Source organism: Lichtheimia ornata (assembly GCF_029851405.1).
Source record: "Lichtheimia ornata isolate CBS 291.66 chromosome Unknown scaffold00005, whole genome shotgun sequence".
Lineage (NCBI taxonomy): Eukaryota > Fungi > Mucoromycota > Mucoromycetes > Mucorales > Lichtheimiaceae > Lichtheimia > Lichtheimia ornata.
This window is the reverse complement of record NW_026695325.1, coordinates 1-12,054: the sequence shown is the minus strand read 5'-3', so window position 1 is coordinate 12,054 and position 12,054 is coordinate 1. Positions and strand designations below refer to the sequence as shown.

General features: G+C 43.8%; 5 protein-coding genes across 5 annotated transcripts; 1 reads left to right on the top strand and 4 right to left on the bottom strand.

The window, feature by feature from the left end:
- Positions 1-907: 907 nt before the first annotated feature.
- On the top strand, positions 908-2,112 carry O0I10_001770 (uncharacterized protein; the record flags this gene model as incomplete). Its single annotated transcript, XM_058481862.1, has 2 exons — positions 908-1,138; positions 1,213-2,112. 2 exons carry the CDS (start codon positions 908-910, stop codon positions 2,110-2,112), a joined length of 1,131 nt encoding a protein of 376 aa, XP_058346993.1.
- Positions 2,113-3,141: 1,029 nt separating this feature from the next.
- Positions 3,142-3,551, bottom strand: O0I10_001769 (uncharacterized protein; the record flags this gene model as incomplete). Its single annotated transcript, XM_058481861.1, has 4 exons — positions 3,142-3,167; positions 3,240-3,295; positions 3,357-3,427; positions 3,492-3,551. 4 exons carry the CDS (start codon positions 3,549-3,551, stop codon positions 3,142-3,144), a joined length of 213 nt encoding a protein of 70 aa, XP_058346992.1.
- A 160-nt stretch (positions 3,552-3,711) lies between these two features.
- Positions 3,712-6,815, bottom strand: O0I10_001768 (uncharacterized protein; the record flags this gene model as incomplete). The annotated part of the gene is made up of 13 exons (XM_058481860.1): positions 3,712-3,895; positions 3,977-4,304; positions 4,354-4,659; positions 4,728-4,981; positions 5,043-5,289; positions 5,348-5,443; positions 5,506-5,689; positions 5,744-5,903; positions 5,959-6,067; positions 6,136-6,287; positions 6,344-6,420; positions 6,487-6,562; positions 6,616-6,815. The coding sequence occupies 13 exons, from the start codon at positions 6,813-6,815 to the stop codon at positions 3,712-3,714; spliced, it is 2,373 nt and encodes a 790-aa protein (XP_058346991.1).
- A 138-nt stretch (positions 6,816-6,953) lies between these two features.
- O0I10_001767 (uncharacterized protein) lies at positions 6,954-8,561 on the bottom strand (the record flags this gene model as incomplete). Its single annotated transcript, XM_058481859.1, has 6 exons — positions 6,954-7,147; positions 7,218-7,836; positions 7,897-7,967; positions 8,041-8,176; positions 8,238-8,342; positions 8,511-8,561. The coding sequence occupies 6 exons, from the start codon at positions 8,559-8,561 to the stop codon at positions 6,954-6,956; spliced, it is 1,176 nt and encodes a 391-aa protein (XP_058346990.1).
- Positions 8,562-8,992: 431 nt separating this feature from the next.
- On the bottom strand, positions 8,993-9,726 carry O0I10_001766 (uncharacterized protein; the record flags this gene model as incomplete). Its single annotated transcript, XM_058481858.1, has 3 exons — positions 8,993-9,398; positions 9,457-9,563; positions 9,682-9,726. 3 exons carry the CDS (start codon positions 9,724-9,726, stop codon positions 8,993-8,995), a joined length of 558 nt encoding a protein of 185 aa, XP_058346989.1.
- Between the last annotated feature and the right edge of the window lie 2,328 nt (positions 9,727-12,054).

Here is a 12,054-nt window from a genome sequence, read left to right as displayed (position 1 = left end):
CATTCCTATCATTGTTGTTGTATTGGGTCATTCATTCATTCTTGGATCGATCAGCCTCCTCTCATCCCACAACTGGCAAGAGATGTTTATTCTAAGCAACACTACTACTACTACTTCTACATCTTCCATATCGGCTCTCAGGATCCCACCGGCCTTAAAATATCATCCCCCATCCGACACATCATTTCTATCGAAAGAACCTTGACAACATGTTGTAAAAATAGAAGGAATATATAAAAAAAACTCTCCTTAGTCTGCTTTGTTGGGTAAATGACAATGATGCATTAACAACCAGGAAGAACAAAAGGGGGTGGGGTTATTTGGTTTGGGAAAGCTGATGACGATGAACAAATGGGACCCCATGTGTGCGTGTGCATTTTGTTTGTGTCCATGTTGCAGCAATAATGCCCATGTCGAGAATGAGTCAGCAACGGTGAGTGAGAGATTGGGGGGTTGGTGTTACATGTGCATACCGTTGGATTGGATATCTTAGTTGTTATCAAGGCCAAGGAAAAGTTGGATGTTTTTGGAGCCGAAGTAGTAAGCGGAGATTAACAAGAGACACAACATACACGCACACACACACATTACACGCACAAGGTGGAACAATGGGTTTCGTACTTTGTAGCAACATCATTAGCACATAAAAAGTTCCGACCCGTATTTTTGGCAGATCAGTCTCATATATATATTGTCATCCTTCTATCATCCTTCCTTCTTACTCTCCTCCTTGAAGACAACAATCACGCTCATGACGCCGTGTCTACATCCACCACTACCACCTACACTACCGCTCCTTTCTTGCTCAAGCTCATCACAGCTTGCAGATCTTTGTGCCCTATTGGTGCCTTGCATATGGGCTGGCTCATTCAAGCACTGGCATGCAACACCGTTGTCAATAACGACAATGCCAATCATAAGCACAAAACAGTATACCACATTCAAGACGTTTTGTCATAAGCTACTCAAGGCAACCCAAATCTCATGTGCCTGTGTCATGATGGCTCTTTGGTACATTCATCGCCTTCACACCGCGTATCCATCTGTACGTGCATCTATGGGCTCTGAGGCACGTTTGTTCACCACCGCTCTTGTGCTTGCAAACAAGTTTTTGGATGATAACACTTACACAAACAAGGTATGTGTATATACACGCATATGCATTGTAGTATAACCTAGACTAATATGCATGTCACATGGCTTTTTTTATAGACATGGTCAGATGTTTCGAACATTCCTGTGCAAGAACTCAATATTATGGAAGTGGAATTTCTATCAGCACTCGATTACAACATTTACACCCATCATCAACAATTCTTTGCATGGGTTGCACAATGCCAACAATACTGGCAACGACAACCAGCTGCTGCTGCTGCTGCTCCTGCACCACCAGTAGTAGTGCAGCCCCAGCAACAAGCTCAACATCAGCACCATCATCATCATCATCGTACACTGAAAATGCCGACTACCCGGGTGAAACCCTGTTCATCATCATCAACATCATTCATGGCATCATCACATTCCATGCCAAACATGGTGTTCACCAAACGTCCCCATATTCCATATCACCACCATCATCATCAACCCTATGTTGTACCACCAGTACCAAGCAAACGTAATTTTACTACAAGTCGCCATGTCCCATGCACTCCACCTGATGAAGTGTTACCCTATCATCTCTGTCATCATCCAATCACGGCAACAACATCATCCGCTCAAGTAGCGGCAGCTGCTGCAGCAGCGGCAGCAGCAGCAGCAGCAGCCACGGCAGGATCCACCGCTGTACCGGCAACCCATTATCCGTTGACACCGCTATACACACCCCAAACACAACAAGATTCCCGCTACTCAGCGGCTGCACCATCATCATTGCACTGTACAACCATTCATCATCATCATCATCCATCATCATCAACAACAACAACGTCCCAACCCATTTTGAGCTGGTCCTCATCCACTTCAGCCTTGGCATCTTCTCAACAACAACAACAACAACAACATAATAACGTACATACAACTTTCCATCATCAGCAACCCATTCTTTCCGCTGTCCCTATCCATCAACCTCCATCGCATTTGGCAAGTCGTATCCGATGTTTAGAAATCGACTAGTTGAGTCGATTTTCTTTTTCTTGTATATATATCCATAGACCATATACACATCTTCTACGTAATAAATGATAACCCAAGACCTTGTACATATACGAAAATTAGTCTGTGGACCAAATCTTTATGGTATCGTGCGCCCTTTATCATTGAGTCGAGACGACGTGGATGGCCATCGATTGATTGTGAGAGAATCGGAAGCTGACATCACGTGGCTGGTGATCAAAAAGAAAATCCAGACTAATGAACAATGAGCTGTTTGGTACCCTTCATCGGTTCCAGGGAAAAAAAAGATAATCACCGTATTGGCGGGTCTTTTCAAACAAACGTCATGATAGGTCCTGTGTCACAACGATGGCTGTGCCCATGTTGCCTTCTTAGAGTCCTTTCCTAAAATGATGGGTACCTTTGTCGCCCCCATTATTGGCGGTGGTTGGATGAACACACAATCACCCCAAACAACCATGGTGGCTATTAGTTTGATGCAACAACAGGACTTTTCCAATCGCTATTTCAATGACTGAGAATCTCTCGGCACGCAATTCCTTTTTCTTTTTTCAACTCAACTTGGAGATTGTGTACCATCTCGACTATCACGATGTTTCATTCTTCAATCACCAAGGATGAGTGCTAATATACATGAAACATGCCATGTGCAACCATCCCTCCATGCATCCAATAACCGTTTCAAAGACAAGGCATGTGTGCAGTATCATCATGGTCATCCCATCCCAATTCATGCAATGCACACTTTCATTGAGATGTATACAACACCCCTGAGTTTATTCTATAGCATTGGTTGGTTGTAGTAGAATCGATATCATTGTTGCGGCAACAACAACTTGATCACACACGTTTTCCCAACACGACATTTCCATCCTCTTATGGTCCCTTAAAATACAAAAGCGTGCTGAGTGCAATTACTAGATAGGATGAATTGCTCTATAATGCTGAACAATGAATACTCATTTATGCGAAAAAACATCCTTTGAATAAAGTTGATAGGGAGGATATAAAAGTAGATGATGCAGGGGATTATTTAGCGGCAGGTGCAGTCCAATCTATCGATGCTTATGAGTCCATCATATTTTCATTCTCATTCCTGATGCCATGATGGCTTCTGATACACATACCAGGGAAACAATCCTTGACAGTTTTGCTATGCTTGTTCTCGGCATGTTCTGACAACCTAGGGAAAAGGAGATCTCTCAGATACACTAGGCTCCAAAAAGTAACTGATGCTTCCTTACTGCTTTTCACGGGCCGTGCACAAGAAGGTCTGACGACACTGGACACAAATGATATTCTTGGCTGCTGCATTCTACAAAAAGAAAGAGTCGTGTTGGGAATGACGGGAATCGAGTACACACGATTGAACAACGTACCACTTTGAGTTGCGAGTTGGCTGCCTTGCCTGCTGCCTTTGCATTGCGTTCACGACGCATCTGTGCCTTTTGACCCTGTACATTGCCGATCCCTCAAAATTAGTGTCATTGTGATAGTGGGTGTTAGTATTCAAGACTCACGTTTCCCATGGTTGTGTTTTGTGTAAATAAAGAGGTGGAGAAAATTTATTTATTGGGCGTCAAGAGGTTGATGCCTTTTTTAGCCATGCAAGAAGTGTTCCTGTGGCGCAGTATTCGCCGATCTTTGAGTGGAGTAATGATCATATGAAATGCTTTGATTTGACAAGAGAGATTCGGCCATTGCTTCATCTCCAATAATGGATCCATGCTCATCAAGTACTACTTTTTTGCCTGGGAGCGCTGTTGCCATTTGGCTTTGATAACTATGTAGTAAAAAGGATAATACAATGAATACAAAAAACAACATTACTACTTTTATGGGATCCCCTCCTCCTCCTACATACCTTCCACAATCAAATTGCCAACTAGGTAGCCATTGTTGTTGCTCACAGGCTTCACGTGTCCAATCCTTGCCATAAGTCAATGCGTCAAATTGGTAAAAGATAGCCATAACACCAAGGGAGAGTAAGAGCACAGATATGAGACGTCTACGTGGTGTCGCTCGTGCTATTGCTAGATCGATAGCCGTGGCAAGAACAAGTATAGCAAAATACAAGGCTGGTAGATAATGATGGAGAAACAATTGTCGGTTCATCAAATAGAAAGGTAGATAATGAAGTGTCCATGCCATCAAATAAAACCCTGCTGAATGCTCAAAGAATGCACGACGCCCTAATCATTGGTGAGCTTCCATACTATATCCTCCTTTTTGTTTACTTACCTTTATAGTCATCGGTGTATCCCAATTTCGCACGTACTTGGAAGAAAACCCACAGGATCAAAAAGTTGAAAACGGCCACAGTGGTCATCCAATAAACGATCGGATTGCCGAGGAAATAAATATGCTTGCCTTGGTTCGCCCAAAATGAGATACCACGTCGAAGCATAGGCCATGCGGATGGGCGTGATTGATAAGGATGAGACTGAGTAAGACCTTCATTGACTTTCCACATGACTTTATGCAGCTCGATAAATTTCCCCCAGAAGCCAGGAACCAAATAGTTGACCATGCGCGTGTCATCAGGCACTACAACCACAATAACATGTATATGAATACACGTATCATCGTTCTCCCATTTCCCCAATAATACTTACGCAAGTCATTCCTTGTCTCTTCGATCATCCACATGGTCTTTGGCTTTTTACTTTGTTGCATGCATGTCACTTCTTGCTGACCAAAACCCCAATCCGGTAACTGGACTTCATGCGAAAATAGAGCGCAAGACTGTAACATGTGCACGAGTCGAAAACGTGTGCGTAAGGTTTCAAGTCGTTCCTTGGGCTCGTCTACGATCTCGACTCGCCACCAATCATTGGCATCACCTTCAAAGTTGGGAAATCCATAGCCACTGACAACAATTTTTAGCCAATGCAGCCCCTCGTTTTCAGGCACATTCGATCCACACTCACCTCACTTCCTTATGGTACTCGACATCGGTCATGGGTGCTGATTCATCGTGGCTATGCAGTTTACGTGGACTTGTAGCAACATGTTCGAGTCGAATGATATCTCCATGACGCACCCATTGAAGCCAAGTCGCATTATCCTTGCCTAGTTTATCAGCAGGTTCATTCTGGGCATCCAATGTGCTGTTCAACTTGCGGATGGTCCACCAATTGTTCTCATCTCGATAGGGATAAAGCGTGATTTGTTGTTCTATTCCATATACCATGTTAACCTTTAGGCCATAAAGTTATGTGTTATGATACATTACGTTTGCTTCCTGTTTGATATGCAGATGGGTGGGAATGTAAATAGCCTCCGTTGGTTGATAGGTGACGTAAAGTAATCTTGGAACCATACGCGACATCTAGTCATGAATATTGGTTTTCCATGTGTGGATGGATATGTGTGGATCAAGTATCATCGTACCAATAGGAGAATCGGGTATCTCGTTGCCTGCGAGTGAATGTTGAAAAGCTGCTGACATGTGTACATCACCATCGCCCGAATGTGGGAGCATCCTTAGATGAACATAGAATACGCTGATATAGATGGAGAGTGGGAGCAATATCAAACAAAGGATCCTAGCCGCAAAGTGACCACCCAATGCTTTCTATACAAAAGATGTGTCAATAGGGCTTTTCTTTTGTATACAAAAAGTCTTTACCTTGGATACTTGTAAATCGCCTAGTATTCTCCAGAGATCCATCACCGTCGATAAACCAATCGTTGCAATGGTAAACAAACCAACCCATTTACAGCTCACAGTGAATCCAAGATTGACACCTGTCAATGCAAGCCAGAGCCACCATGCTAACCGAAAAGGTCTATGTCACGTGTCTCTTTAGTGCATTGAGCTTTTTGAGATCCAACAAGAGTTACCTTGAACGGTGATAAAAGAACCTGTTCCAGCATAGAATCGTCATTGCAATAAAGAACAAGAGGTAGACATCAAGCAAGATCAGACGACTGTTGGTCACCAGGCTGTTTTCTAATATTAGAAAGCGTAGGTCAATGATGGGATGATGGACACTTATTGTCGTTGAGCAGCATACATACCATAACACACCGCCAGAGCTGCAAATGCAGATGCATAAATGGAATGACCACCAAATCGCAAGGTAAAATAGGCAATGGGTACCAGTAATGTGCCTAATAAAGCGCCTTGTGCACGCATGGCAACGTAGGGAACATGGCCTGCGGAGTAATAACTGATAAAAAAAGAAAAGGTTAGATGGAAACCAAGTTGCATGGCATGGATACTTACTTGCCAATTCGACTAAAATCAAAGTCGCCTTGATAGCCGGCTACTCGACCTGCGAGCGCAATCAATATCTTTGCCAACTACAACGAGTGATCAATGTTGGTATCATTCGATGGGTCGTCGTCATTGTCAAGAATCATACATACAGGTGGATGCACATCGAAAAAGAATCGTTCTCGAATATAGTGATTTGCAAACGTGCCAAAATGGACTTCATCGAAGCTATAGATATGGGTTTAATGCATGGTTTACGCGGCTGAATAGGGTCTACTTACACGACTTGGGATGGGCTGTCAAGGTTTTGCATGCGAGTAGGAAATGCCAGAGCAAATAAAAGAATGGCCAATACACCATCGCGCATGTTGATGGGCGGTTTAAGATCGGCTTTGCATGTTGGTTTATGGGGTGTGGATGTTGAGTTGTTTTGGTTGTCAATGGCAGCAGTGGACGTGTTGCGATGTTCCAAACTGGGCATGTTATTGACGAAGAAGCAAAATGTCGGCTTAATTCGATTTTTATTAGGTGCATGATTCTGTGCCTGAAAATGGCATACCCAACAACAGCAACAACAACCTCTATTATTTGTAATTACTAGACCATTAGATACTATACATCAATAAGGTGGATAACCAGGTTGGGGTGGATAGCCTGGACCAGGAGGTGGACGAGGTGGATAACCAGCACCTGATGGTTGAGGAGGATACATGGGTTGCTGTGGTGGTGGCATTGGATGAGGTACAGGCTGATGATAATGCTCGGGTGGAAAGTTTGGTAATGGCTTTCCTGGATGACTAGCAGGAGAATAAGCTATATAGAATGCATGATAATTAGACATCAATGTTGTATGTATAAGGGATTAATAAAGGCACTCATTTACCTCCTCCATTGGGATAAGGTGGTCTTTGATTTGGTGCAACAGGTCGATAAGGTGATGAAAGCAATGGTGCACCTTGAGACATTGGTGGTGGTGGTGGGCCTGGAGGACCTGGATGATATGCTGCTGTTGTCTGTGGACTAAAAGGTTGTGGCTTTGTGGTTGATGGGATACTAGATGTACGCCATGTGTTGCCTACAGATACTGAAGAAGCACTTGCTGATGAAGGTGGTGTCACTGGTGATGGTTGTACAACACTCGCAGGAAGTGGTGCTGGACGAGCATAAATGGGTGGTTGACTAGTGGTTGTTGCTGGAGGAGGAGGAGGTGGTGGTGCAGCAAAGCCTCCTGGTTGGTTCATTGGTTGTGGTTGTGGTGGACGATGAGATGGATGAGGAGGAGGGCCACTGAATGATACTGGTGGTTGTGGTGGAAGAGGACGTGGAGCAGGGCTCATATGTACTGTAGGACCTGGTGCTGTTCCTGGTGGAGGTGGCATGGGTGGACGTGGTCGTGCAGGATATTGTGATGGCATTGGAGGACGTGGAAATGATACACCACGACCCATATGAGGTGGACGTGGATGTACGAGACGTGTTGGCTGTCTTCGTGGTGGCGGGTTCTAAGTATTGGATATATTAGTGGAAAACATTCACGAGGCACACACACATGTACAACTCACCGCTGAATAAAATGTCAGCTCCAAATATACATCACCCGCTTCCTTGCCACGTTGACTCAAAGGTACCCAATCTGCCAAGGAAAAAAAACATACATCAGCTCTAAGCCTGGTCACCAGTCTCAATTGATCTCTATCCAAACTTACCATCATCCTCGCCTTCTTTAAGTACCTTGGTAAGATCAATTTGTCCTTCGCAAATGATTTGGTCTCCTCGTTGTGGATCCTCATTCAATACTTGCACAAACATTTGACTGTAACCGTGTGGAATAGGCATGTTGACCTACAATATCCCATACGTTGGTAACTCAATTCCAATATAATGATGCATGTAGTGCCATTACCTGATCGTCCCACATGGGGTTTCTTCCTCCACGAGTATCCGTCTTGGTCCTTTTTGCTACATTTGCCACCTTGAATACACAAAACGGTCTGAAATTGCCGGGGATCTAAAATGAGAGTATATCATCAGTGCACAGTTGCTGGCACGGCAAAGGTAGGTAGGTAGGTAGGTAGTGTTGCAAAAGGGAAAAGGAGTGTACCTTTGGCAAGTTTTCCTACAAAGAGTTCAAATCGTCAACGCATGTCACCCGACCAGAAGAACATAAAGACATTACTGCTTCAAGAGCCACCACCGCTAGTTCACCAATCAAACGTGGTTGCGCCATGGACTAAATCGGGAGGAAAAAGAAAGGGGAAACAAGGATTTCATTCATTGCGTTGTTGCTTTTCCATAGTCCGCGGATGACCGAATATGGATACCATGTGTTCCCAGGCTTCCGGTCGTCGGTCAAAGAATCATAATGTTTAATGAATTTGCATTGCATGGCTGCTACCTTATAGAGCATAGTGTTCTTGTGGCATTGAACCCATTGTATGACAATTGACTACTACCACGTCTACCTTATCTCTCATCCGATGGCTTTGTTCTTGTTAAGAGGGGATATGAAACAAATTTATTTGCGAGTAAGAGTGAACGTGGGGGTGTACATGTGTATAAATGTGTCCGTGTGTGTGTGTGTGTGTCTGTGGGTCTGTGTGCGAGTGTTTGTGCGCGCGTACGCATGGCAAATGGAAAAAAAGAGACATAGTCAATGATTTAAGCATCTTGCTTCTTGTCCTCTTCCTTCTTTTCCTTATCATCATCAGCCTTCTTTTCACCTTCACCAAGCTTGACATTCTCCTTTTGAACCTCTTCAAACTTCTCCTTGAAAATGTTGGCATTCTCAGAGTTGGCAAAACGGATGGCAAGAGTCTCGGCCTTGGCCTCACCGTCAGACACATCAGCAAGGACGTTCCAAACCCATGAGCGGTCAGAACCAACGTTGGGTGCAAGGGACATCTCACTGGTCACATAGTGGTTGGCGCACACCTTGTGAGTCTTATCACGACGCATCAGCAAACGGATCTTCTTGCTTTCCTTGTGCTGCAAGAACTTGACATCACCAGTACCACGTTCCTTCCACTCCTTGAGTTGCTTGTCATATCGGAAGAGCTTGGCACGCCTAGTAGAATAGACTATGGTCAGTTGCCTGGTATACGTCATCTACCTCGAATACTCACATCTTGAACAAGACATCCTCATCTTCTTCAAAGGTCTTGACTTGGACTTGATCCAACTTGACAACGGGTTCAAAATGGACATCGGGGGAGGGCTCAACCTCTTCTTGCTGTCGGGATGAAATGAAACCAAAATGAGCTTACTGCATCGGCACCATGCGATCCTCCATGTTGTTGCGAAATGGGGTTCTTTTGAAAGATAATCGGATACATCCGAAAAGAACATACCTGCTCTTCCTTTTGGATAGTCTTTTTCTCTTCGGTATCGGCCATGATGATGGATGGATGAATAAAGATGAGTACGTGGATGGAGGCGCTGGTTTAAATGATCTCTATCCCACCCAATCAAATCGCCTCTTGTTGTTTGTACCTCTCGTTGTTTGACGTACCTCTCGTCATGCATGTCATTCTGCCTTTGCATGAGTATAATTTGGAATACGTATAGTGCATTGGATTACATGGTATTTCTTATTGAAGATTGTGTGTTGGACCGCTACAATTCAGATCACTTAGTACTGTAACATGGTCACGTCTATGGCTGATACCACTTTTTTGCCACGGCAAGGTATATTGAATGGGCGCTAGTCCTGAAACTCAATGGATGCACACTTTATCTCTCAAGGCCGATCCACTTTTATTGTATCAAAAAAGCTTCTTCTAAACCCGTTAATCGAACCACCTCTACTTCTTTTATTCAATCGAAGCTACATCAATCCACAAAGAAACAAGAAGTTAATGAGCTATAATAAATCATGCTTCTAGCTAGCTGATATTGATTGGAGACATTCAATGGATCCCTTTGTGCAAGGTTTGACTTGCAGCATAGCATCATTGCAACAAAGTATATCAGTCATTAATGTGTATCATCTTTTCAATATGGGTAGAGGGCTTTATGATTTGGCTCTCTCTTGTGTATCCATACGTAGCTGCTGTATATGAATAGCAGGTAGGTATCCATGGCAACGTTTCCTCTTTCTCACAACACCAACTCAACACCGACTCCTCCAGAGCACTCACTGGTGCCGTTTCCATCAACAACAATAACGTCAATGGTGAAAGAAGCAGTCGTGGAGCGTGTCAAACAGCGATGGGCGATCCATATTCTTCCTCATTGACCAAGAGAGTAACTACGATCTACCCATGACTGGAGCAACACAACAGGTATGTCCAAACACTTCTTCCTGCCCTTCTCATCAAACGGCCAGAATGCTAACAAGGTATGTATCGTTCATCCCCTTTCACAAGTTTCAAGGTACAATGTTTATTTGATGTAAGGCGTATCTCACTTTGAACTCATTACGTTGAATGGTCCCATGGCGATGATCACAAGGAGTGCGTTTACATGGATGATGCTGATGGTAATGGATCAGCAAAAGCAATGATCGAGCACGCAACATGGACGACATAGCACGATTCATCAACGATTTTAGGCAATGATCGATGATGGAGGTATCAAACGGTAAGGTTATTACACAAGAAGGCACAATGTGTTGGTGATCGATCGCCCGTGGTAGATGTATCTTTCTATGCCAACAAGGATACCGTGACAGGATCAAAAACAATTTGGGACGAACACCTTGCTTATTCAATTATGGTTGTCCTTTGCTCAGACGAGATTCCAAGCATGGAAACAACAGTGATCAAGTTGTTGATGATTTGACCTTGGTGAAAGGATGATGGCCTCCATGATTGTATAATGTAGCTATTAGCATGAGAGTGGTTCTAGGAAGGATGATAATTTCATAGAGCGTCAATAAAATGAGATGAGCTGCTGGAATTATTTGACTGGTGCAAATACATTCATTATTATTACCAAGATGCTGTGTGTAGGATGGATGATGGGTGGATGAAAACCAGTTTACATTCCAAGCTTCATGCACTTTTACAAAAGATACTTTCGTACCCATTGATCATTTTTGGCTCATCGAGCATGTCATGGTTAACATGAAAAAGATTCCACATGGGCTATCATAGGCGGACCTTACTGTAGACACATCGTGGATACAGGTGCTTCATGCATCTCTCCACCAATAGGATCACCCTTCAACCTGCCCCTTGGCTTTGTGAGACCAACAAGCCCTTCTGCATCTTGGACTCTCTCAGGGTCTAGCTACTTGACATTGAACAAAGACCACCTTTCATATAGCATCGTGCATACATCATATGTAAAACATAAAGGTACTTGTATCTCTAAACTTTACAATGAAACGTGGGCTCTTTAATAGATCAACGTGCTTGTCGGGGTCCAAGGAATCTTGTGTCAAAGTATGAAGTTCATCGTGGCCAATCCCAGATTTCGCAATGTCACCACCAGCCAAAGTAGATCCGGGGGTCGACCTCTTGAAACTTTTTTCGACGACCAAAAAATATTTTTTGGGCTGTTTGCGACATTGGACGTGAAACTTTCACACCAGGTGCTGTTGGCCAAGCCGAGCCCATTGCTCTAATAAAAACCACACATTTCATTGTAAAGTTCGGAGATACAGGCACCTTTATGCTTGTAAGCGTGATGCTATAGAAGAGTGGTCTTTGTTCATTGTCAAGTAGCTGGACCCTGGCAGAGCAAAAGATGCAGAAGGACCTCTTTGGGTAACTCAGCTA